General features: G+C 38.3%; 2 protein-coding genes across 6 annotated transcripts in view; one reads left to right on the top strand and one right to left on the bottom strand.

The window, feature by feature from the left end:
• The window catches only part of SHC4 (SHC adaptor protein 4), a 130,399-nt gene that overhangs the window by 39,328 nt on the left and 65,210 nt on the right, over positions 1–25,861 (bottom strand). For all 4 annotated transcript variants that reach the window (XR_006218637.1, XM_007081824.3, XM_042988914.1 and 1 more), the window contains exons 3-6: positions 19,569–19,632; positions 15,891–16,010; positions 5,942–5,995; positions 1,618–1,669 (exon numbers count right to left, since the gene is read on the bottom strand). Coding sequence is in view for 3 of the 4 variants with exons in the window: in XM_007081824.3 (XP_007081886.1) it covers positions 1,618–1,669; positions 5,942–5,995; positions 15,891–16,010; positions 19,569–19,632 (290 nt within the window). In the remaining variant the exon portion in view is untranslated. The remainder of the gene's footprint in view (positions 1–1,617; positions 1,670–5,941; positions 5,996–15,890; positions 16,011–19,568; positions 19,633–25,861) is intronic.
• Positions 9,549–11,447, top strand: EID1 (EP300 interacting inhibitor of differentiation 1). 2 transcript variants are annotated; one of them, XM_042988918.1, is made up of 2 exons: positions 9,549–10,681; positions 11,210–11,447. In XM_042988918.1, exon 1 carries the CDS (start codon positions 9,771–9,773, stop codon positions 10,344–10,346), a length of 576 nt encoding a protein of 191 aa, XP_042844852.1. In that variant the 5' UTR covers positions 9,549–9,770; the 3' UTR covers positions 10,347–10,681; positions 11,210–11,447. The 2 variants fall into 2 exon arrangements, with proteins under 2 accessions (XP_042844852.1, XP_042844851.1); XM_042988917.1 differs by having other exon boundaries at positions 9,549–10,943.

Below are 25,861 nucleotides of genomic sequence, written 5' to 3'. Positions count from 1 at the left end.
TCATTTCGTTTTTTAAAAGTTTTCTTTATTTTGAGAGAAAGAGACACAGAGAGCACGAAACAGAGAATCCCAAGCAGGCTCCAAGCTGTTAGCACAGAGCCCAAGGTGGGGGTTGATCCCACAAACCATGAGATCATGACCTGAGCCAAAATAAGAGTCAGAAGCTTAACTGACTGAGCCACCCAGGTGCCCCTTATCATTTCATTTTTTACTATAACAATAGCTTCCAAATAGATCTCCCTGTCTTATGTTTCTTCCTGAATCCATCCTGCTCCCAAATCAATCTTCGTGAAGCTCTGCTCTGTCAACAGAATTCTCCACCCATTTGCTTGAAGATTAAGTGCCTACTTATCAGCCCTCTAGATGCCTTTTAGAAATCTTTTTCTCTGCACCCAATCTGCTTTCTAGTAAATATGTTCTATTCATTTGCCCTCCACCCCCAGCATACCATGTACATTTCCATCTTTGTTTTATAGCTCTTTGAATTTCCAAATGCTACTCCATGTGTGTACTTAATAAATGGGGGGGGGGGGAGAGAAACTCTATCCCTGGGGTGGCAGAGGATGCCACCCTAATAGGTTCTAGTCAAGGAGAAGAAGCAACCTAAGACTCATCCCTACAAGGAATCTGAATGTCCCAGAGTTAGGGATAAGAAGAAACAACAACCATGTCTGTCTAAAGAGGTCCAATGAGCTAAGGAACTTCCAGCCCTTCATCCAAAGTTTGACTGGGAGATGAGTTTCTTTAGGCAAACTTGCTAAATCCTGGGATGAGAAATCCAATCAACTTACTCTTTCATTCACTGAGATACTCAACAAAAATAGGTATTTTTGTTCCAACACCTATGTGCTTGGCTTTGGGGTGAGTGCTTTGGAAACAACAGTGAATAAGGTAAACAGGTTCCTGCCCTCATGGAGGTTTCAGTAGAAAGGAAAGACATTAAACACATCAACAAATGGTAAATAAAATAACAAAAATGTGGGGTTAGTGTTAATAAGAAGAGAAATAAAGTATGATGATGCAAAAGGGTGGGATATGTTATTGGAGATAGGAGGGGCTATCAGTCAAAGAAGGTCTCTCTGAAGAAGAGACATTTAAGCTGAGATCCAAAACATGAGAAGAAGCCAAACACTCAAAATGAGATGTCAGACTCTTGAACAGCAAAGGTACAGGCTCAACATACATGTGTGGTGCATGCGCACGTACACACACACACACACACACACACACACACTTGCTGTGACTAATGTGGGCCAATAACCTCACTGGCTTGGGTCTCTATGTAGTTCATTCATCCATTGGGGATGCAGCAGCCAGCTCCTTCTATTATTATAACCAGAACAGCTTCTCTTTTGATTATACAAAAGATAATAAACCTTTTGGTATGAGGGTCCCTCAGATGACCAGGATCTAAATCCCAGCTACATAATTTTTTCTACTTTGCTCTGCTAGCTGGGCTATTTATTTCCAACTCAAATTCACATAATATTTCTAGAACCCAATACAGCACTCTAGTGATCCTCATTACCCTGTATATTGAAAAAAAAAACCTCCTTGTTACATTTTAAAGTTGGTATATACCAGTTCTTAAGAAAATCTAGAAGTTGCTTTCCATACCTCGTTGATTAACTGGATCTTTAGCTACGTAGGCAACATAGTCTGTAGTATCCTATAAAAAAGGGAAAACGATTGCATTTAAAATGAATGGATTGTACTGTTGAAAGATAAGAGTACATTTAGGACATGATACTGAGGTACGGACTTAAATACAAATGTTTCTATTTAAAGAGAAAAGGAAAGCACCCTAAAAGGGAACATAAATATACACTGGGTAGTTTAGCAATTGTGGAGTCCTGATTCTCTGTCCCTTGGAGAGAGAAGTTGAAAATTAAAAATTTAGAGGCAGAGTTAGTGATACTTACTCACTAAGAATAAAAAGGAATCCAGATAGGGAATATATTGGTACAGATATTCTTAAAAAATAGTAAGGGATCATGACTCTCTTCTGTTTTGAAAGTTGAAATACCAGGGGTTATCTAGTCACAAAGGAGTCATAAACTGGGAGGCAGCACCATGATTTCCCAGTTGTCCAGACAGACACCATGTATGTCAGAAAATAATTAAAGAGACACATTGGTTTTTGTGGTTGTTAGCTCGCTCGAGTGCAGTGCAAGTTAAGAAATAAAGCAAAAATACAAAGCATTTATCTGATCAATATATAGAAAGGAAAAATCATGTTTGAAAACAAGAACCCATGAAAACCCTAAGGATTTCAAAAAGAGGTGTTGCTGACGTTGTAAAAACAAGCAAAAAGCCACTTGGTAATTCTGACTTTTATTGAAAACAGTAAACTGATGAATGATAAGATCTTAATAATTAAAGATGCTTTTTGTTATCTCGGTTCTCAGGGAAAAAAATACACACAATGCCATTTGCAGATTAGAAGCATGACTCTCCAGAGGGAAGATGCAATCAACTGGCAGGAAATAAAAGCCCGTTTGTAATACCCTCAAGGACAATCACTTAATAACCCACAGTGAAACACACAGGAAGCAGATCTCAGGGTCAGCGTAACTTGTCTTCAGTTATTTTAAAAAATAACAAACACCTAAATAAATTTATCTTATGCTAAAAGATAAAAGGTTTGAGATATCTTGTAAATAAATAAGGTCATATCTGTGAGCTTTGTTTTATATTAATTTAGAGGCAAAGTCACAGTTGCTGGGGACTTGGTTGCTATTTTTAAAACTGAAGGGATGGTAATGATGCCAGCAACACGGGTTGGCGCATTCGATGGTGGGAAAGAGGTTGTGGGACTTCATCCTCAAAACCGTCTCCAACAGTCTTACAGTTCTAAAATCAGTAACTGTAAATATCTGGGAGAATTTTAAGAATGTTAAAAGTAAAGCACAAATAGTAAAAAAATATATACAAAAATATATTTGTGACATACTTGTAATGCATTTTTGAAAAAGAGAAAGTATTTCTAGATACAGAAGCATTACAAACGACTGTCTTAAGGGCTGACGGGAGGAAGACAATTGTCTTTGAGAAGAGAGTAAAGGTGAGGGTGAGCAAAGGTCAAGAGGGAAGGAAGGATAGCTTATCTTTAACTGTTTTCATTTTTTGAAATGTTTATTTATTTTTGAGAGACAGAGAGACAGAGCACCAGCAGGGGAGGGGCAGAGAGAGAGGGAGCGAGACACAGAAGCTGAAGCAGGCTCCAGGCTCTGAGCCGTCAGCAAAGAGCCCAATGCAGGTCTTGAACCCACGAACCATGACATCATGACCTGAGCTGAAAATCAGATGCTTAACCGACTGAGCCACCCAGGCACTCCAAGAACAGCTAATCTTTTTTTAAACTCTGGAGGAAATCTGGTGGAAAGAAGGGTACTACTTTGGGCCACGGAGACTTTTAGCTTCTTGCACCCAGTTAGCTGAGAAGTTGTAAATTTCTAACAGACAAAGCTATGAGCATGTGCTGGCAATAGTGGTAATAGCTATCCCCTATCACGCGGTCCCAGGCATGGTACTAGCAGGTTATACACATCAATTCGCTGAATTCTCACAACACTGTGAGGCAAGGGTGATCATTCCCCATTTTATAGATGAGAACCCTGAAGCTAAGAGAGACTAAATAAGTCAAGTCTCCCTGACTCCAAAGCCTGGCAGTTCATTTGGGGGACCTTGAATGCCAATGCTTATGGTTGCCCCAGTTTTTTATTTTAAATAGAATTGCTGGTTTTCTTTCCAGCTTCAGAGAGCACAGGGGCCCCACTCAAATCAGTAGGTACAAACTTCCCCACAGCGGCTAGGAATTCTTTACCGTTTGTTTCTGGGCAGTACTTTGGTGGGTTGAAAGTACTAAAGAACTAAAGGCACATGAAGACAATCTATTAGGACTGGGACAACTAGGATAGACATCATGCAGGGCATGCCTAGGGTAAACGAGGATCTGAGTGCCAATGTGAACATGACAACAACTCTTGAAACTTGAAAGGGAAATTTAGAGCAAATGTCTGTAAATATTTTTAACACTTCACTTATACAACTCATTACTTTAAATAACTTAAGGAAAGTATTTGAGCTCCTTCGTGGATGACTGAGCTATAATGGGTTAGGAATAAAAGAGACAATGCTGGCCTCTTCAGGCTGGATTCAGTCAGCCCTCTCTGTACCAAACAAGTCCCTGGTTGTCACCGTTGAGGCAAAATTACAAGGCTTGGTGGATGGGAGTTCAGATTCAGTACCAGGCTCACACTGCAGCTAAGTGCTAGGCTTTTTGCATACCCCCTGTTTGCTAATGAATCCATAATTAGCCATCCACGGAATCTCTTGAGGATGAGGTAGAGTTCTTAAAATCTGGTTTACATATTAATTAAATAGCACCATGGAACTAATATATTCATTTGGAAATAACTATGCCCAAAGCGGAAAGGTGAGGAAGTAGAGAGGCCTAAGGGGAAAATTAAGTATCCATTAATAAAAGAAAAAAAAATCCCAATGATCTGAAGTCCTACTATAAATACTGCTTTTCTTCCGTATGCTTCAGACAGGTTCTGAAGACAGGGTGTCTAGGTTTGACGTGCTTAAATATTTTGAATCACAGGTAGCCAGTGTGAAGACAAGTAATTATTGAAATATTTTTAAGAATAGGGTAATGTGAATAGCATTTAACTATATATTTCACACACTAAAAGGTTATACCAACAACCAAGTGAAGAAAGTTGCTTAAATACTTTAGATGCCAGTAAAGGAAGCAACGATTACAACAGAGTAGCTTTGGAACTTTATTTCCTTTTAGGATAGACAATAATTTTTCCTTTTGAATATTTAGCATAGAGGTCAAAACTCTGCAGTGACATCAGCTGCCAGATTTAGTTTTTACTACCATTCCATACCTCTCCTGGATTTCTGAGTTGTATGTCCTATCGTTTATGGTCCTACATTTTATTCCTCAATTGGAAGTGAGAAACTAAATGTGGTGGCTAGAAAAAAATCAGCCGTTACACTGGATTTTACTGCCGCATTTCTGAAGGATACAATCTTTAATAATAAATGCTCAGCAGAACAGAAGGCAATACATTGGCAGTAAGAACAAAATCTGCATGTGCTCCCGATACATTTTCTTGACCTTACTGATGTTCAATCATTCTAAAAGTCAGACTCAGTCCTCTTCTAGCTTCTGGATGTTTGCAGGTAGGAGAAAAATGTCATAATATCATGAAGCAGCAAAATCTTCCTTCTAACCCCTCAGTTCAAACAGATTTGTTTCTTGGTCAGTCTCAGGCTTCCTAACTTCAATGCCTCTCTTCTTCCACTCCGGTTCAGAAGTGATGTGGTAGGGAGTCAGGGAATGACCCTCCACTCTGTAAAGAAGGCTTGGAGACAGAGCACTTGCTCCGTCTCACACAATTCGTGGGAAACGAGCACCACGTGGCCTCTAGGGAGGAAGGAACTGCAGTTCTCTCCCACCAGCTGTGTGTTCCCTCTGTGAATTTCTGCAACCCTGGCTGCTCACTTTAGATTGGACATAGTTGCCTCAGTTGGCAGCCAGAGTGGCAAACAGGCTTCCCCTATTTCCAAGTCCAACTGCCTAATAGGAGCTGCCTGGAACTCTGTGTGAAGAAGAGTGCTGAGGGAGGACTGGTAACACATGTATGACATCCTTGATTTCCATGACTTAGATGTTACCTACAAGAACAGTCTCGGATGATAACTCCATGACTAACAACACAATGGAAAATTATTAGCTCATTTGCTAATCCAAACATTTTAAAAATAAGTAATGGAAACTATTTTACCAAAGCCAAATTTTTGAATGCACATAGCTATTCACAAATTGTAATAAAACACTGGAAAAGACATGTAATGGCTAACATGCTTTACATGGAAGTTCTTTTAACTCTTATAAAAAGGACTTTTATAAATCTATACTTACAGGATCCCCTCCAGAGGCAAATGAAATAGACTGCATATGATGATTTGCAATAATCTGTAAAACATAAACAAATTAAACATGTATGATGCTACAAGTTAAATGCCTAGTTACATACAATCTAACAGTAATGGTCGTACATTTGTATGTTTTGTCTTTGCCTGTTCAGCATCCCTTTGGAAATTACCTATCCACATTCTATAATAATCTCATAAGGTTCAAGTAGGTTTGACAAGCCCCTCTCACCAGCCCCTTCCTTATGGCTGGACACAGGATCCAGGCCTAGGCCATCAGAAAACACCATTCCTCTGGATACAGCAGAGCCAATCAATATCATGGGGAGGAACTGAGACAGATAATAGGAAAGAATGCATCTTTCTCTGCCATTAAGGACCATGCCATTAGTTTAAGTCCAAAGCTTCTGGGATTCATCTTTTGCTGCCATGTGGGAAAAACCTGATGGAAAAACAAAGTTTTCCCTCTGGAGAGTATCAGAGCTGAGAGTTAAAAAAAAAAAAAAAAATCTGGTGGTAATATTTGTTTCATCACTTCAACCAATACATTTCCCCCCTCTCTTTAGTTTTTATGCATTTTTTCTATTTTATTTATTTAATTTTATATATGTTGGTTTGAATTGGGTTTCAGTCATTCATCACCAAAAGCACACTAAAGCACTAACATTAAGAATTTCAATATGATGTAGACTATCCAAGTGAACTGCATTAGTTAGCTGAGAAGACCACCTCTTTTGAGATTTTGCCTCTTGAGATTTTAGGCTTGCTTATTTGGAAATCACAGAGTAATGACCAACTGACAGAGAAGTATTTGTCATACTGCTTTGAAGGTTCATTAAAATACCAACTGTGCACCAATTGGCTAAGCCTGTCTTGAGAAATGTTTAACATAATGTATACAAGAGTATAAGATACTCTTATATAAGATAGCCAGCAATTCTATTCTTAGATGTAGATCCACAGAATTGCGTAAATACAAGCACCAAAAACCTTCCCAAGAAAGATAATTACTGCCCTGTTTGTAATAGGTCCAAACTGGAATCAATCCCAATGATGATCACTGTGATATTTAAACAATGGACTACTATGTAGCAAACACACACACACACACACACACACACACACACACACACAAAACAAAACATATTTCTTGGGTAAAAGAAGCCACACACACACAAAGAATATGTACTACATGGTTTAATTTATATAAAGTTCAAAAAACAGGCAAAAATATTTTATTCTGTTTGAAATCAGAACGGTGGTGCTCGTAGGGCAAAGAAAGAGAAAGCAAATGGTTTTCTGGAATCCTGAAAATCGTGTTTCTCGATCTGGGTAACAGTTACACAAATATGTCCATTTTGTGATAACCAAGCTGCGCACTTAAGATTTGTGCACTTTTCTGTATTTGTGTTTTCTGTGTTTAGATTTCAGCTAAAAGTGATTACTAAAAATAAATCAATATACAAACATCAACGTCTTTCCCACATACCAGCAATAGCCAACTAGACACTGTATTGGAGTAAGGGGTACATTTTATGATAGTACCTGAGTATAAAATAGTAAGAATCACATAAGCCTTTTTGGAAAACTTCACTGAAGGGTATAAATAAGACACAAACAAGCAGAAAGATATATATTACTTTTATGGATGAGAAGACAATATTGTAAAAATGTCAATTCTCCCCCAAATTAATCTGTAAATTCCATGCAACTCAAATAAAACTTCCACCTATATTATTCGGGTAACTTTTCAAGCTACTTCCAAAATTCACATGGAAGAACAAATGTGCAAGAAGAGTTAAGGCAATCTTTTAAAGAACAAAGACACAAGATTTTTCTTATCAGCAAGACATATATTGTAACACTGTAGAAATTCGTTTGAATACAAAGTCTAAAACAAACTCACACATTTGTTTTCTTTTAATCTATGATAAATGTGGCACCAAACAACCAACAAAGGACAGTGATTAAATCAGTGAAGTTGGCTGAATTAGCTGTATATGTGTAAAAAAAATACATAAATGAATCCTGTGCTTATCGTACTTAGATAAATAAATGTTTTATCCACAAAAAACCTATGCATGGGTGCCTGGGTTTATCAGTCCGTTAAGCCTCTGACTTCATCTCAGGTCATGATCTCACAACTTGTGGGTTTGAGCCCCGCATTTGGCTCTGTACTGACAGCTCACAGCCTGGAGCCTGCTTCAGATTCTGTGTCTCCCTCTCTCTCTGCAACTCCCCTGCTCACACGCTGTCTCTTTCTCTCTCTCTCTCTCAAAAATAAACATTAAAAAAAATTTTAACAAAATGTATGCAAACATTGAAGAAAAATAAAAGATCATGCTTGTGATCTTTGAAATAGGAAAATCCAACTTAATAAAAAAAAAGATATACAGGAAAAAAAAAACCCTTCAATTTGAAGGGTTTACATGAAAACTCATTTTAAAACTTTTATAGGAGAAGAGACACCTGAAACCGGACAAATAACAACAGGGAAGGAGAATGTATTTGCAACATGTAAAACAAAGTATTCATATAGTTTATAAGAAATTCCTACAAATCAGTAAGAAAAAAAAATAAACCAAAAATAAGGCCAGTTAATTTTCATAAGTAACACAAATGTTCAATAAACATGTTGAAAAATAATCAATCTCTAAGAAATCAAGGCTATGGAAAATAAAACAAGGTATCATTAAACTGATAAAATTGCTCAACAAAACAGTGTGTGGCAAGGATATTCTCAAACACTGCTGATGAGAGCTGAAATCTGTACAGCAATCTTGGAGAGCAGTTTGACAGTATGTATTAAAACTAAAGTATGCATGCTCTACAATTCCGCCTTTCCACTCCTAGGTTATTTATTCTGTAGAAACATTGGCACATAGAAACATTACCCATAGTTTATATCAAAAAATCGGAAATTACTTGTGTATGGTTAGGTCAACTATAGAATAGCTATACAAACGGAATGCTACGGAAAAAAAGACTCATCTATGTATACTAACAAAGCTAAATCTTCAAGTCATTGCTGAGGTGCTTTTTGTAGCTTGAAGAGTTAGGTAAGACTTGCAAAAAAAAAAAACACAAAAAACCCCATACACACACAAGATTTTTCCACGAGGACATAAAGGTCCATATAAATGCAGAGGAAAAGAATTTAAAGAATACACACCAAACTGATGATGGTGGAAAGTTAACCTCCTGCGAAAATAAATGGAACCAAGTCCTTCTTCAGTATACTATCTTTTTAAAAAGATAGATGATATGCTTATTTGCGAATTTAACTTTTTTTTTTTTTTTTTTTTTTTAATGGGGAAAGCAGAAGGGCTGAATGAATGGATCAGTTGTCAGTATGTTGAGAACACTGTGATTTGGAGGTGGGGATTTAGAAGTCATGAGCGCAGAGACCAAAGGTAGTTGGAGCAGATGCTATTGCCTGGGGCGGGAGGAAAAGGAGCAGGAGAGAACCGAAGGGCGAAGGGGGAGGAAGAGCACTAAGCATAGTTACAGAAGCCACGTTACGGATTTTCAAGTTTACAGCATCATAATGCGCAGAACAGTTAGGGAAAGCGGAGATTACGTAACTCGCTAAACGTAGAGTCTACTAACGGAGTTCCAAAGGACCGAAACCAACACCACGGTTCCGAAGAGCAGGGACCTCCCCCGCGAGGGGGACGCCAAACGGGAGGCGGTGTTTGGGGGTCGCGCACACGCACAGGGTCACGCAGGCGCACGGCGTTTGCGCACGCGCACAACCCCTCGGCCGCGTAGCTCCGATCTTGCAAAAACACCTTTCGAGAGGTTGAGCAGCTTGTACAATGTCGGAAATGAACGAGCTGTCCGAGCTGTATGAAGAGAGCAATGACCTGCAGATGGATGTGATGCTTGGCGAGGGTGACCTTCCGCAGATGGAGGTAGGCAGCGGGAGCCGGGAGCCATCCCCGAACGCCTCCCGCAACGGGGCCCAGCCACAGCTCGAGGAGGAAGGCCCAATGGAGGAGGAGGCGGCCCAGCCAATGGCGGAGCCGCAGGGGGAACGAGGCCTTGCTAACCGGCCCAGCCCTGGGGAGCAGCCAGGCCTGATCGCGGGCCCTGACTTCGAGAGCGAGGACGAGGGCGAGGAATTTGATGACTGGGAGGACGACTACGATTATCCGGAAGAGGAGCAGCTGAGTGGTGCGGGCTACAGAGTATCAGCGGCCCTTGAAGAAGCCAACAAGATGTTTCTGAGAACATCCAGAGCAAGGGAAGCAGCCCTGGATGGCGGGTTTCAAATGCATTATGAGAAGACCCCGTTTGATCAGTTGGCTTTTATCGAAGAGCTTTTTTCACTTATGGTTGTCAATCGTCTGACCGAAGAACTCGGCTGTGATGAGATTATTGATAGAGAGTAATTAAATGCTGTTAAAAGAGGAGGAAAAGTTGAGGAGAGACCCAACATTCCACTGCCTTTTGGGTTCATTCCAGATAGTACCGTGCCAATGAAAAACTTAATCTTCAAAAAAAGATTTTTGTCGTTGTTTTGCAGAATAGAATAGGGCAGTGACTGCACAGTTATGAAAAAGAAAAAATTGTTAAAGAAGAAAAGGCATTTTAGGACTGTGGAAATCTGTTTTCAAGAACCTTCCTGAAACACTTGTGGCTTTGACTTTGTTATTGATCCAGATTATTTTCCTTGCATTGGGGAAAATATCTTTCATATTTCACTGTAAGGGATGGTTTTGCGAGAGTAAGTTAATGTCAAGACAAACTGCCAATACAAGAGCCCAATGATATTAATTACATGAGAAAAAGTAACTAATACATCCAGTTTAGGACACAAGATGTCTGAGTTATTTGGACTGAAAACCCACTGAGAGAACTCTAAAGATTCCACTTTATGGTCTATCCAAGCCAATTATCAAAGGCTACATTTTTTTTAGTGTAAAATAAATTGGGTGTTCTTCAGTATCCGAAAAGGATAAGCAAACCCAAAAAGAAATATGTATCAGGTGTGCTATATCTCAAAATGTGTTTTCAAGAGCATCTGAAATTTTGATTGTACATGTATCTCGATGATTTATAAAGCTAGTATGATCCATAATTCCAGAAAATTTATTGTCTTAACCATTTTTAAAACTCAAAAATATCCATAGTAAAATTTCAAATTTAGATATTAAAAAATACGTGAAAGAACAAAGAAAACAAAACTATTTCTAACACTCTTATACTAGAGAAATTGTTTTACTCGCTCTCTGTTTTTCATTTAACTTTACAGGTGAAAGACTTTGGTTGAACTTCATAACATAAGAACTGTCAAAGGGAACATGTCAAGTAAAAGGAAAGCCCTGCATCTAAAAAAAGACTGAACAATTATACCCTCAATCTTTAAAGGTTTTAAACCTGCCCAGAAATCCTCATCAGTATCTGAAGTTTCCCTCTGTCTCCTCCTCTAATGAAGCTTGTTATTGGTTATGCACCAGCATTCGAGATAATAAAATTTCTTGTTCTGTGTATTTTGTTTGTTTGGCCAATAGTATTGTTCACATACTTTATTGAAATCCTACTTTTTATCGTATTATGCTATTTTATTTTATTACCGAAACCACTTTATGATTTAAATTTAACCACTATATGAGAAAGTGTTCCAGCTTCAAATACCTGACTTATAAGTTAATTTGTGGATATTAAACTTTGTAAATTCCTATAAGAGAATTTGCTAGCCTGAGAAAACCTGTCGTATTAACGAACATATTGCTGTGGTTATTGAGGTTCTGAAGTTGCATAAGACTAAAAATTGTGTCAGTTGTGCCCAATAAACAGTACATCAGTAGGTCTTAAGATCAATAAGACATTATGGCAGTAAAGGACACATCCAATACAACAGCACAACTCAACCTTATTTATGTTATAGTCACCTTTTAGGGAGTGGGTTCTTTTCTGTAAAAAAAAAAAATGGACTGAGGGTTATAAACACTAGGCTTAGTGAGGAGAAGGATAGATAGATACATGGGGAAACAAACCGGAGGTGAGATGTTAGCACTTAACCCTCTTCATCTGCCTCTCTCATGACTCACTTTCATTACGTTTTCAAAAGGCTTGTAGCTGCAGTTAGATGCATCTGGATAGATAATTGCTTGTATGATGTGAATTAACTGAATTTGATGGGGGGGGGCGGGGGGGGGGGGGGGAGAAGGATGCCAGTACACAAGGAGCACTGACCAATTGCATTTACCTCCAGATAAAGATGTCAGGAAATCAAAAACTGGTCTTCATACCAGGAAGTGTGATTAGGAAATCTGTGATTAGGTTCCTCTCTGAGACTAAGGAGGGAGCAAGAAGAAGGAAAAGAAAACTGCTACCTGTTGGACCTGAAGGCTCATTTACAGGATAAAGACCTGGACTCCACAACTGACTTCTGATGGTTGGTTCCTTGGTCTTGGAAAAACAGGCAGTAATCTGAGAGCACTGAAATTAGTACTTGTTTGTATTTACTAAAGAAACCCCTTTTAGAAGTGTAAAATCACTTTTTACGTCTTTTAAGCGTTAACACGTACTGGAAACAGCCTAGCTGGTTCAAATCTTGGCTAAAGGGGAACTAAAAAAGGAGTTCTATAGCGATTCTGGTCCTGATTTTGCGAACAGGGGAGTGGGTGGGGATGTGGAATGGGTAGAGAGAACTTTAAAAAGCTTATGAGTATATAGGGTGATTTGGGGGGGAGTTTTCTGGATCTATCCATATATTATTATATAGTGTTACATTATAAATGTTTGCTTAGATCAGACTGTCGCATTTGGCTGGCCTAAGGACACAGACTTACTGTGTTTGGCTCATGCTTAAAATTGCAATTCTTCATTAAAGACCAACATCTCATAATCCTGATAGAGCAACAAAACTCCTAAGATTTCCATCTTTTTTCCCCCCAAAAGTTGAAGATCTGGTAGCCCTTGACCAATAGTTATGTGGGATAAAGCATCCAACTCCCCATTCTAATCGGAAGATATTCTGTTGCCATGTTTCCCAGTATCGTCTCCCCAACATGGAGGCCAAGTGGCACTCACCATATATCATTATGCTTGCACCACTGTTTTTCTTGTACAGTTAGCATTGTCTGCCTGGCCTCCCTATATTTGAAGTTCCCTCTCCTCATGGAGACTAAAGGATATCTCCATTTTCTGCCTGTTTTACCTTCTTTATCTCTTTATTACTCTTAGTAAAATTTCACTAGCTGTTAGAGTTGGTGGTAGGAATGTAGAAATGACTAAAGAATAGTGGGAGTGGAAGCTAGTCAGATATTTTTGCTTACATCCTTAACATATTGAAGTATATCAAGGAAGTCTGTTGCTTGAATTTTTAAAACAAGGAATATAGAAAAACTCCCTAGAACTTGCTTTTCCAAAATGTATTTCCCATCCCCAAATATGGCAAGTTTTAAAAATTGCAAGCATTATGTGTTTAATATAATTTTGTTTTCTGCCTCTGAGGTTCTTTAAGACATTTTCTGGGAGTGAATGGTTATATTCTTGAAGTTGTTCTCAGTGGCTGAAGATGAATGTGAACCATCCTACCCATAAATGCTCTGCCATCTATGAATGTACCTATCAACTTTAACTTGTTTATGTTTTCAGTCCAAAGTATATCTTAGGAGTTGGGGGGAGGGGAAGGGAGACATTAGTATTTCTTGGTATTTATCTTAAAACTTCAAAGGGTAACTTTCTTTAAGGAAGATTGAGTTAATCATTTTCTCCTGCTACATCTATAAGGTCACTTCTCTGTTGCCTTCTCCCTTGAACAGTTTAGTTGCCCTATTAATGGGATTTATAAAGCTTGAGTTGAAGCATCTATAGTGGCACATCTTTTTTTTATATGCCCTCCCTCCACCAAGGGAGGAATGAAGGGGCCGTTTCCTCCAGGCCTGCAGAATAGTTCAAAATTATTTTTAAAAATCAGGACCTGGGTCTAAGGTCAATGAGATCCTAACTTTAGTCCCCACTCCAGCAGTGGGCTCAGCACCACCCCATTCCCTGCTACCAGTGCAGAAAAGATGTCCCACTTCCAGAGGCACTCATTGCTGTAACTGCTGGTAGTGGAAGCCACCCATGCGCCCTGTCCCTACTTCTATTCTGCCAGAAAGATTATGGGCATGTGACAATACCCCTTCCAATTACAGTAGCCTGGAAAAGGGTAGTAAAAGAGAGAAAGAAATGAGAATAAGCTAAGCCACCTACCACACACCACAGCCCTATTCTTCCTAAATTCCTAATTCCTCAGTCACCCCATAGAACTTTTTTTTTTTTTTAATGCTCATTAGGTTCTGCACAGAAGGCTGTCACCAGGATGGCTGTAGATTTGCTTACTCTTCCTCCCCTACAAAATTCTGAGATAATTCAAGTGCTTCTATACTCAATGAGATCTCATACCTAAAGGCATTAAGCACCCCTGGTACCACACACATGGGTGAAAACTAAAACTAAAATTTACATCTACAAGTATCTTGAGGGCAAAACATCCGAAAGACTGAACGATTGCTTCACCTTCCACCTAGATTTGTTGCATCTTCCAAGTACAGCCTCAAATGTTCTGCTCTCGTTATACCAATGGTATCACCTCTCTTAGATAACCAATCAGGGCCCAACGAGACAGAAATCTATTTTGAACTATTTTATATTAAGTATTTTCTTCTGTGGTGGTTTATACTACTGTGCAAGCAATGTATTTTATTCTGCTTTTGAATTTAGAAAATAAAGCAGACCTCAAAACTGCAAGTTTTTGGCAAAAACATTGGAGAAAAAAATGTATATAACTATACATGCATGTTACTGAAAATTTTATGTTTTATGCTTTCCCTGCTAAGTACTGACTTTATGAAAATGTCTCAAGGAAATAGGAAAAATGTTTGAGTAAATAATAATAGGTACTGGGTGACTGGCTCTGTGCTAAGTGATTTACATCAATGGTTTTACTTAATCCTGTATATAATCCAGTGACACATATACTATTGCTAAATCCATCCGCTCAGAAACTATGAATAGGTACTATAATCTCATTTCACTAAGGAAGAAAATTGAGTGGTAGCATAACTTGCTCATTAGTGGCGAAGCCATGATTTCAACCTATATGTAACCTCAAAGCCCGAGAGCCAACTACACATTAAACCTTCCATGAGTCCCTGTTCAACAGTATTCCATACAGTAAAACCTTAAATACTAAGAACCTCGAATCACTACATATTAAACCAAGAAAAATTAGACTCTAACACCCATAAATAATCTGATATGAGGAATTTAGTTGAAAACATAAAAAGCAAGTCAAGAGTACCCTAGTTTAAGGAACACATTTAGCCCAATGCCTGTATATCTTTTATATTTGCTTCAGCAATGCTGTTCTTTGAGAAATAAGGTTCACAATGAGAACTCAGGCACACCATGGCATCACACATCATCAAAGAAGAAGAAACTGTGTTTATATAATAATATTTTACAAAGCACTTCAAGCTTAAGAGTTGGAAGAAAATGTTTTATGCTTAAATTTCAGTTAGCTAGAATATTAACCCTAACATCACCCTTCCCCTCTGTCCTTCATTTGCACCCCCATCCAACACACAGTCTGTTAGTTCTGATAATGGAATTGCTTTCCCTTTGGGGAGCACGGGTGGAGAGTAATAACTGACTCAAGAATATGAGTTGCCAAATGGTATTTACCAGTTATTTGCACCTTAGTTCCTATTACAAAGCCAATTAAGTTGAGGCAAGTACGCAAGCAGTTAAATGCAGTGATGAGTTTGTAATACTGTTGTTCTAATTATTGTTATTCACAAATCCTTGGCAGATTTTTTCCCCTTGTGCCTTAACTAAATTTTAAGCACACTTTGTCTGAAACTTTATTTTCTTTATCATGCCCAGGTTCTTCTAGAAAAATAGATGATACGTTAAGCTATAAATGACATTCATGATCTTACCTGTTGGTTGTCAATATTCATCAACGTGAGGCTGCATGTTGAGATGGTCAGTTTAATATTCATTCCCGAAAACTGAAGATTACTTTTGCCAAGAACTGTTGATAGGAACTTAACTGGAGGCTTTAAAAATAGCAAAACAATACTCAGAGTTAAGGATTTTGTTACAGGAGAATATTAATTTTTTAAGTGTTAAAAATAGGTCAAAACACACACTCTTCCTATTATACTTTACACAAGTCAAATGAGATGGAATGCTTTATTTTTTTTTTAATTTTTTTTAACCTTTATTTATTTTTGAGACAGAGAGAGACAGAGCATGAACGGGGGAGGGGCAGAGAGAGAGGGAGACACAGAATCGGAAGCAGGCTCCAGGCTCTGAGCCATCAGCCCAGAGCCCAACGCGGGGCTCGAACTCACGGACCGCGAGATCGTGACCTGAGCTGAAGTCGGACGCTTAACCGACTGAGCCACCCAGGCGCCCCGGAATGCTTTATTTTGATGAAAACATTAAAAAAATTGGAATGCAGCAAATTCTTTAGTAAGCAGTGAAATCTGAGCCCTCAGAACTTTTCTCATATATTCCCTTCTCCCCAAGTGTTGGGAGTAGGGACTGCTTTATATAAAAGGAATTCCTGTGAGAGTTTGGGCTAGCTGAACTCCCCAGTCCTTTTGAAAACCAGAAGTCTAAAAAAAGAAAAAGTTGCTGGATTTTTTTGTGATAATTTATAAAAGTACAAAAAACATTCATATCAAATATATGGGACACAGTGAGAGTGATGCTTTGGGGGAGCATAATATATAACTATAAACACTTACATTAAAAAAGAAGATGCCAAATCAAGAACCTAACTTTACAACTTAAGGAATTCAAAAAAAGAACAAATTAAACCCAAAGTTAGCAGAAGGAAGGAAATAATAAAGATTAGAGCAGAGATCAATGGCACAGAGACTAGAAAATAGAGAAAATCAATGAAACCAAAAGTTAGTTCTTCAAAAAGTTCAACAAAATTGACCAACCTTTTATATATATGGGCTAAGAAAAAAAGAAAGAAGACTCACATCACTAAAATCAGGAGCAAAAGTGGGGTGGGGATGCAACTACCAATTCAATAGAAACAAAAAGGATTATAAGAGAGTATTATGAACAACTGCATATCAACAAAGTGGATTCCCTAGATGAAATGGACAAATTCCTAGAAACATTAAAGCGATTAAGACTCAATCATGAAAAAATAGAAAATCTAGATAAACCTATAACTAGTAAACAACAACAATAACAGAAAATAACAAGTGTTAGAATGTGGAGAAATTGAAATCCTTGTGCACTATTGGTAGGAATGTACAAGAGTACAATTGCTTTGGAAAACAGTATGGCAGTTCCCAGTTCCTCAAAAAATTAAAAATAAAATTACCATATGACCTAGCATTCTACTTCTTGTTATACACCCAAAAGAACTTAAAGCAGGGACTTGAACAGGTATTGGTATATCCATATTCATAACAGTGTTATTCACAATAGCTAAAACATGGAAAAAACTTAAGTATCCATCAACAAATGAATGGATAAGCAAAATGTGGTACACACGCACAATGGAATATTATTCAGCCTTACAAAGGGAGGGAATTCTGACACATGCTATAGTATGGATGAATCCTGAGGACATTATGTGAAGTGAAAATAATCCAGTCACAAAAAGACAAATATGTATGAGTCCACTTATAGGAGGTACTTAGAGTAGTTAACATCATAGAGATGGAAAGTAGAACGGTGGCTGTCAGGGCTGAAGAAATGGGGACTAGGAAGTCATTGTTTAATGTATATAGAGTTTCAGTTCTACAAAATGGAAAGAGTTATGGGGATGGATAGGGGTGATGGTTGTTCAACAATGTGAATGTATGTAATATCACTGAGCTGTATATTTAAAAATGGTTAAGGGCGCCTGGGTGGCTCAGTCGGTTAAGCGTCCGACTTCGGCTCAGGTCACGATCTCGCGGTCCATGAGTTCGAGCCCCGCATCGGGCTCTGTGCTGACAGCTCAGAGCCTGGAGCCTGTTTCAGATTCTGTGTCTCCCTCTCTCTCTCTGACCCTCCCCCGTTCATGCTCTGTCTCTCTCTGTCTCAAAAATAAATAAATGTTAAAAAAAAATTTTTTAAAAATGGTTAAAATGGTAAATTTTATGTTACACATATTTTACCAAATGTTTTAAATTAGGAGGAAAAAGAGTATAAAAACATAGTGCATAGAACAGTCCCTGGCATGTAGTAAGTATGCAGTAAGTGCTAGCTATCAAAGGAAATTAACTCAAGATTTTTTTTTTCTTTCCATGTGTACTTTCTGGAAACATGATAGCCCGGTTTGTTTTGTTTTATTTTGTTTTGGGGAGTAGACTCCCCATTTCTGAAATGAGAAAGTCTTAAATGATTGAGGCTATTTGTTGGGATCATGCAACAACAAAAAGTATCCTATTTGCAGAGGTTATGAGAGGCAGGAGGAGGCCAGAGGCTACTTTGGGGCCATGGGTTTTGTCAAAGTAACTAGTAATAGGGAGCTCTAATAGAATTCAAAGTCCACTTACTAACACTTAGTGTTTCCCATGCCATGTGGCTCATCTGAATCACTCTGGGTGACACTGGGTTCGGCCCTATGCAAACTAGTGAAGAATAATAAAGAATGAGGCAGGCGGGTGTGGAAATAAAGCACTAAGCTGGAAATACGAAGACCTGGCTTCTGTAGTTGGCTCTAAACTTCATCATCCTAGTGACTCAAGGCAAATCTCTTCTCTGAGACAGTTTAGTATCTGGCAAAATGGGAGGGTTGGACTGGAAAATCTCTAAACATTCCTTCTCTCTTAAACAATCTACAATTCTATGATTTATATAGATATCTTAAGAAACTTTGCACCTCTCCTTTGGACATTCCAAAACAACTAAATGTTCTGGGTTGGCAATAATTCTATCTACCATTAGAGTTGAAAGCCTAATGTACGCCCAAACACTGTGCAGACATCATTTTATTTAATTCTACACAACTCAATCAAGTAAGTGCTATTTTCTCCCACTTTACAGATGAGGAAACCAATGATCCAAAAGGTGAAGTGACTTGTCCAAGATCACATAGTAGGTGGCAGAGGCAGAATTTAAACCTATGTAACATCAAATCTTTTGCTTTCTTTCAGCATGAAAATCTCCTACTCACGCGTTATTATCTCATCTCTACTACCACCCTCATTTCCATCTGAAAATAGGCTAAGGAATCTAAAAATTCTAAAATGTTAAAATGAAGAATAGATACATTATAAAGTATTGAAAATTGGAAGATGCCAAACTGGTCATCCAGTTCAACTTAACTTTACAGGAACAAAAATGGGGTCTCAGAGAGATGAGATACCATGCTCAAAGGTGAGTAAACACCCAGGCCTGGAACCCAGAATTTTTTACTTGAAACCCAGGTACTTTCTTCATTCTGTCACCCCAGGCATCACCATTTCAGACAGTGTCAGTCAAGTCAGAAAAACTTGAGAGATAAAAACAACTTTCAGTGCATCTCTGATCATGCAACTGATAAAGGCCATTCTGGACCTTAGCTCATATAGTAGAATGAACTAACAACTATTTTGATATTCTCTTCCCCATAGTTAGGGAAACATAAAACAAGGAGAAACCACACCAATATTTACCTTTCGCTTTTTAACGGCTCCATTTGCCCCAGAGACAGCTTCACACAGGCGACTTATTGCTTCCCTGCAGAACAGAAACCATATAAAGACTTAGCACACTATCTAACACGCAGTAAATGTTCAACAAATGTTAGCAAGTATTATGAACAAAATGTGCACACACATAATGGTGAGTCTGACATAAATGACTCTCTCCTACTCCTACCCTTATGCTGAAAAAAATCACTTTGCAATAAGGAATCCTATTATTTACCTTCTTCATCTCTTTTTTCCTTGGCTTTTCAGATTTGGTTTTTAGCAATGTTGATTTTTAACCAAAAAGGAGGAGTGGAACTTAGTTGTCTGGGAATACTTCACAGTTTTGCTTTTAGCAAAATCCTCTCTGTGGTGTTATGGATAAAAAGCTTCCTAGTATCTCAGCACCAAAGACAATTAAATACAAAAGAATCTGACACTAGAGGAAGTTTAAAGGGACTGGGAGAGAATTGAACTTCAAGGTGGTCTCAAATGGAGCCTTATTGACTGAGATACTGCTACAAGCCATTGAGCTTTCATGTAATTTCGCAGAAGAAATGAAAATCAATAACAAATTTCCTCCTTTGCTTTTTTTTTTTTTTTTTTTTGCCCTTACTCTATATTGCATTTCGTGAGAGAAAGCCACCGCTAAAATACGTAGTTGTTCCTTAATGGAAGTGGTGAACAACCTGCCACCCTCCTCTCCAGAAATGCAGTTAGAACTAAAAGCTTTTGTCTCTGGAACTCAGCATTCTGAACAGCCCAAGCTTTCACTCAGCGTAATCTGAACCATAACCTCCTATCTTTCAACACATATATTAAACTTTTCACAAAGCACATCTCTAAGCTCTTTCCTGGATTCACCGGAAATCATAGTTTAAATTAGTTAACTGTATTAGTACACACACACATATGACCACCTGCAACATTGTATTAGTTTTTATATATATTTCCTGAAAATATTTTTTTGAGATGTTTTTGATTCCTAAGGAGGGAGGAACATGCAGAGGAATGCAGCCCCATTAAAGAAATCTATCTCCCTCTCTATCTAGAGAGATATATAGATACAGACACAATACAGACATATAGATATAGTAACGTGGATCTATGTCCTCAATGTTCTAGTAGATATATTGGAAAAATAAGTAGAATTCCAGAGACTCTAGGCATTGTTTTGGATTTATAATTTATATTTTAGTTCAGATTTTTTTTTCTGGATAGATGAAATTCTTCTCTAAAGTATTCTCTTGTCTGATTTTTGCATAATTACCTACAACCAATACATAGAATGGCTTTTTGGTTTAGCGTATTTTCTCAGGATTTTGTATCTATGGTTTCTGTAGGATTCCAACCTTTGTTCTCTGGATGAAATAGAAGGACCGCTCAGAGAGTCAGACTCTTTTGTTTGGTTGGTTGATTGATGTTTGAGTCACCTTAATGATTATTCAATCATTGATGAGACACATAATAATTAATCTGAACTAGCCTCTGGTGTTGCCAAAATGACATGTCCAGGCACCTATGTTGTTGATATTTAATAAAAGGCGGTTATGAAAAAGGTATCAGATCCTTTACTCCTTTACTCCATGAGAGCCAAATGAGGTGCTTTGGTCTAAAAAGCTCCTTGTAAATGGTTTGAAATAAAAGTAGAGACAAAGGTGGACATTGATACTGACAAGTATAACCACAGTTATTATTAGTTGTTACTTTTATATAGCACCTCCTAGTTTCACAAAGTGCTTTCCCAGGCATTGTTCTCTTGATTCTCATACAGTTGATATCATCTAACAAAAAGTAAAGTTTTAAATGGGAATTAAAAGGAATGCTTTGTAGCATGAGTGCCTGTCAAGGACAGTTTGGAAGGATGAACCTTCCTGGCAGAGCGGAGTTTGGAAATTCCAGAGAGGGAAGAGCATGCGTAACAGCACGAAAGTATAAATTATCATATGAGGGAAAGTACAAGTAGTTTGATATTGATGCAGCATAGAGTATGGAAAAACAAGAATGAATAAGAGCTGAGAGATGGGATTAGAGTCTGAAAACTTTTTCTGTAAAGGGCCAAATGAGGGGCACCTGGGTGGCTCAGTGGGTTAAGCGTCTGACTTCAGCTCAGGTCACAATCTCACGGTCCGTGAGTTCAAGCCCCGCGTCGGGCTCTGGGTTGATGGCTCAGAGCCTGGAGTCTGCTTCTGATTCTGTGTCTCCCTCTCTCTCTGCCCCTCCCCCGTTCATGCTCTGTCTCTCCCTGTCTCAAAAAAAAAAAATAAACGTTAAAAAAATTTTTTAAAAATAAAAAAATAAAGGGCCAAATGATAAATATTTTAGACTTTTCTCTGCTACAACTACTCAACTCTGCATTATAACTCAAAAGCAGTAAGAGACAATATGTAAACAAATGAGCATGGCTATGTTCCAATAAAACTATTTCTAAAAGCAGGCAGTTGGCTATTTTTAGCCCAAGGGCCATAGTGTGCCAACCCCCAGACCAGATAATTCATACAAAAGAGATAGAAATAGTTCAATTTTTAAAAATCGGAAAATGTTCACATTCATTACAACTTTAAAATTGAAAATTAATACAACTACAAGATACTCACTTCACTGTCATTAAGTTAGCAAAAAAGAAAATGACAAATGCACTGTTGGGGAAGATGGGGAAAATTCCACGTCAGGCATACTTATCCATGCTGGGGGCCCTGATTAGTATTGATACGATCTCTCTAGAGAGTGATTTGGTAAAAGATGATAAATCTCTTAATATTTATCAGAGCTTTTGACAAGGGGAGGAGAATTTGTATCGAAATAGTATTGAGTATGTATATAGAATACATATTTATTTTAGAATAAAAAACCAACTCCATAGCTTGTGATATGGAATTTATCAATATAAATATTCCCACTTGGACTGTTAAGTATGAAGACTATAGAAATAAGGGGAGTCTATATAAATTAGTGGGCCAAGGGGCGCCTGGGTGGCTTAGTCGGTTAAGCGTCCGACTTCAACTCAGGTCACGAACTCGCAGTCCATGAGTTCGAGCCCCGTGTCAGGCTCTGGGCTGATGGCTCAGAGCCTGGAGCCTGCTTCCGATTCTGTGTTCCCTCTCTCTCTGCCCCTCCCCTGTTCATGCTCTGTCTCTCTCTGTGTCAAAAATAAATAAATGTTAAAAAAATTTTTTTTTAAAAATTAGTGGGCCAAAAGTAGAACTTGGAATGGCATATACACATTGGTAGCTACATAAAATTAATTCTGTCTAAATAGTGATATAGAAAGAGCTTATAAACAATGACTTGGTTTAGGTGTTTTTTGTATATGTGGTTTCTTGTTTCCTATTTTTATTCTATTGATATTTATATGTCAACAATGTAAACAATGTTATGTTTTCCCTTCACTGTGCAGTTGATTGAGTAAATAAAAATATTAAAAGAATGCAAAGTAAGTTTCTCAGCAGGATTTTTGCTCATCTGCTGTCAAAATGTGAGGGCATGTCAAAGGTGTCCCAATGAAGGGGCCCCTGGGTGGCTCAGCTGATTGAGCATCCAACTTCAGCTCAGGTCATGGTCTCACCGCTTGTGAGTTTGAGCCCCGTGTTGGGCTCTGTACTGACAGCTTGAAGCCTGGAACCTGCTTTGTCTCCGTCTCTCTGCCTCTCCTCTGCTTGAGCGCGCACTCTCTCTCTCTCAAAAATTAATAAACATTTAAAAAATTAAAAAATATATATATGTCCCAATGAAAAGGCAACACAGCCTTTCTCTCTTTTGCCAACACCCACAGAGAGATGGATCAATGTACATGTCACAGATAAATAAAAGATCTTTATTTGTATCTCTGTCCCATTCCAGCTTAACCTTTAACTCCTCCATCTTTATGACTGCTAAATCCAGATTTATTTTTTCAGTTTATTTGGTAGACTTCCTTGTTTCCATTCCCCAAAGTTTCATAAAGAAGAAAAATCTTGACCGGTTTTAGCAACGCTTTTACAGTAGAAGCCCCTTCCTTTATTTTTTATTTTTTTTTCAATATATGAAATTTATTGTCAAATTGGTTTCCATACAACACCCAGTGCTCATCCCAAAAGGTGCCCTCCTCAATACCCATCACCCACCCTCCCCTCCCTCCCACCCCCCATCAACCCTCAGTTTGTTCTCAGTTTTTAACAGTCTCTTACGCTTTGGCTCTCTCCCACTCTAACCTCTTTTTTTTTTTTTTTTTCCTTCCCTCCCCCATGGGTTTCTGTTAAGTTTCTCAGGATCTACATAAGAGTGAAACCATATGGTATCTGTCTTTCTCTGTATGGCTTATTTCACTTAGCATCACACTCTCCAGTTCCATCCATGTTGCTACAAAAGGCCATATTTCATTCTTTCTCATTGCCACGTAGTATTCCATTGTGTATATAAACCACAATTTTTTTTTCTTTTGTTTTTTTTTATTTTTATTTTTTTTTAATTTTTTTTTATTTTTTATTTTTTAATATATGAAATTTACTGTCAAATTGGTTTCCATACAACACCCAGTGCTCATCCCAAAAGGTGCCCTCCTCAATACCCATCACCCACCCTGCCCTCCCTCCCACCCCCCATCAACCCTCAATTTGTTCTCAGTTTTTAACAGTCTCTTATGCTTTGGCTCTCTCCCACTCTAACCTCTTTTTTTTTTTTTTTTTTTTTTTTGTTTTCCTTCCCCTCCCCCATGGGTTTCTGTTATGTTTCTCAGGATCCACATAAGAGTGAAACCATATGGTATCTGTCTTTCTCTGTATGGCTTATTTCACTTAGCATCACACTCTCCAGCTCCATCCATGTTGCTACAAAAGGCCATATTTCATTTTTTCTCATTGCCACGTAGTATTCCATTGTGTATATAAACCACAATTTCTTTATCCATTCATCAGTTGATGGACATTTAGGCTCTTTCCATAATTTGGCTATTGTTGAGAGTGCCGCTATAAACATTGGGGTACAGGTGCCCCTATGCATCAGTACTCCTGTATCCCTTGGATAAATTCCTAGCAGTGCTATTGCTGGGTCATAGGGTAGGTCTATTTTTAATTTTCTGAGGAACCTCCACACTGCTTTCCAGAGCGGCTGCACCAATTTGCATTCCCACCAACAGTGCAAGAGGGTTCCTGTTTCTCCACATCCTCTCCAGCATCTATAGTCTCCTGATTTGTTCATTTTGGCCACTCTGACTGGCGTGAGGTGATATCTGAGTGTGGTTTTGATTTGTATTTCCCTGATAAGGAGCGACGTTGAACATCTTTTCATGTGCCTGTTGGCCATCCGGATGTCTTCTTTAGAGAAGTGTTTATTCATGTTTTCTGCCCATTTCTTCACTGGGTTATTTGTTTTTCGGGTGTGGAGTTTGATGAGCTCTTTATAGATTTTGGATACTAGCCCTTTGTCCGATGTGTCATTTGCAAATATCTTTTCCCATTCCGTTGGTTGCCTTTTAGTTTTGTTTAAACCACAATTTTTTTATCCATTCATCAGTTGATGGACACTTAGGCAAAAATTCTCAATAAGATACTAGCAAATAGAATTCAACAGCATATAAAAAGAATTATTCACCATGATCGAGTGGGATTCATTCCTGGGATGCAGGGCTGGTTCAACATTCGCAAATCAATCAACGTGATACATCACATTAATAAAAGAAAAGATAAGAACCATATGATCCTGTCAATCGATGCAGAAAAGGCCTTTGACAAAATCCAGCACCCTTTCTTAATAAAAACCCTTGAGAAAGTTGGGATAGAAGGAACATACTTAAACATCATAAAAGCCATTTATGAAAAGCCCACAGCTAACATCATCCTCAATGGGGAAAAACTGAGAGCTTTTTCCCTGAGATCAGGAACACGACAGGGATGCCCACTCTCACCGCTGTTGTTTAACATAGTGTTGGAAGTTCTAGCATCAGCAATCAGACAACAAAAGGAAATCAAAGGCATCAAAATTGGCAAAGCCCCTTCCTTTAGAATGATACACAATGCCATCTCAGGGAACCTGGGTTTTAATGAAGGAACATCTCCTATCTATACAGGCAGGCCATAAGTACCTTATGTACATCACCTCATTTCTTCTTAACAATGTCATTTCAAGATAGCTATTTTATATCCATCTTACAAATGAGGAAACAAAAGCGTACAGAATTTAAATAACTGCTTCTGAATAATGCAGCTAAGAGTAGGAGAGGCAGAATACAAACCCAGGTCTGAATTCAAAACCTACACTCATTCAGGGAGTAACCATACTGCCATGTGCACGAAAGGGAGGGA

Source organism: Panthera tigris, chromosome B3, assembly GCF_018350195.1.
Source record: "Panthera tigris isolate Pti1 chromosome B3, P.tigris_Pti1_mat1.1, whole genome shotgun sequence".
NCBI lineage: Eukaryota > Metazoa > Chordata > Mammalia > Carnivora > Felidae > Panthera > Panthera tigris.
The sequence above is the reverse complement of the archived record's forward strand: the minus strand, read 5'-3'. Positions and strand labels throughout refer to the sequence as shown.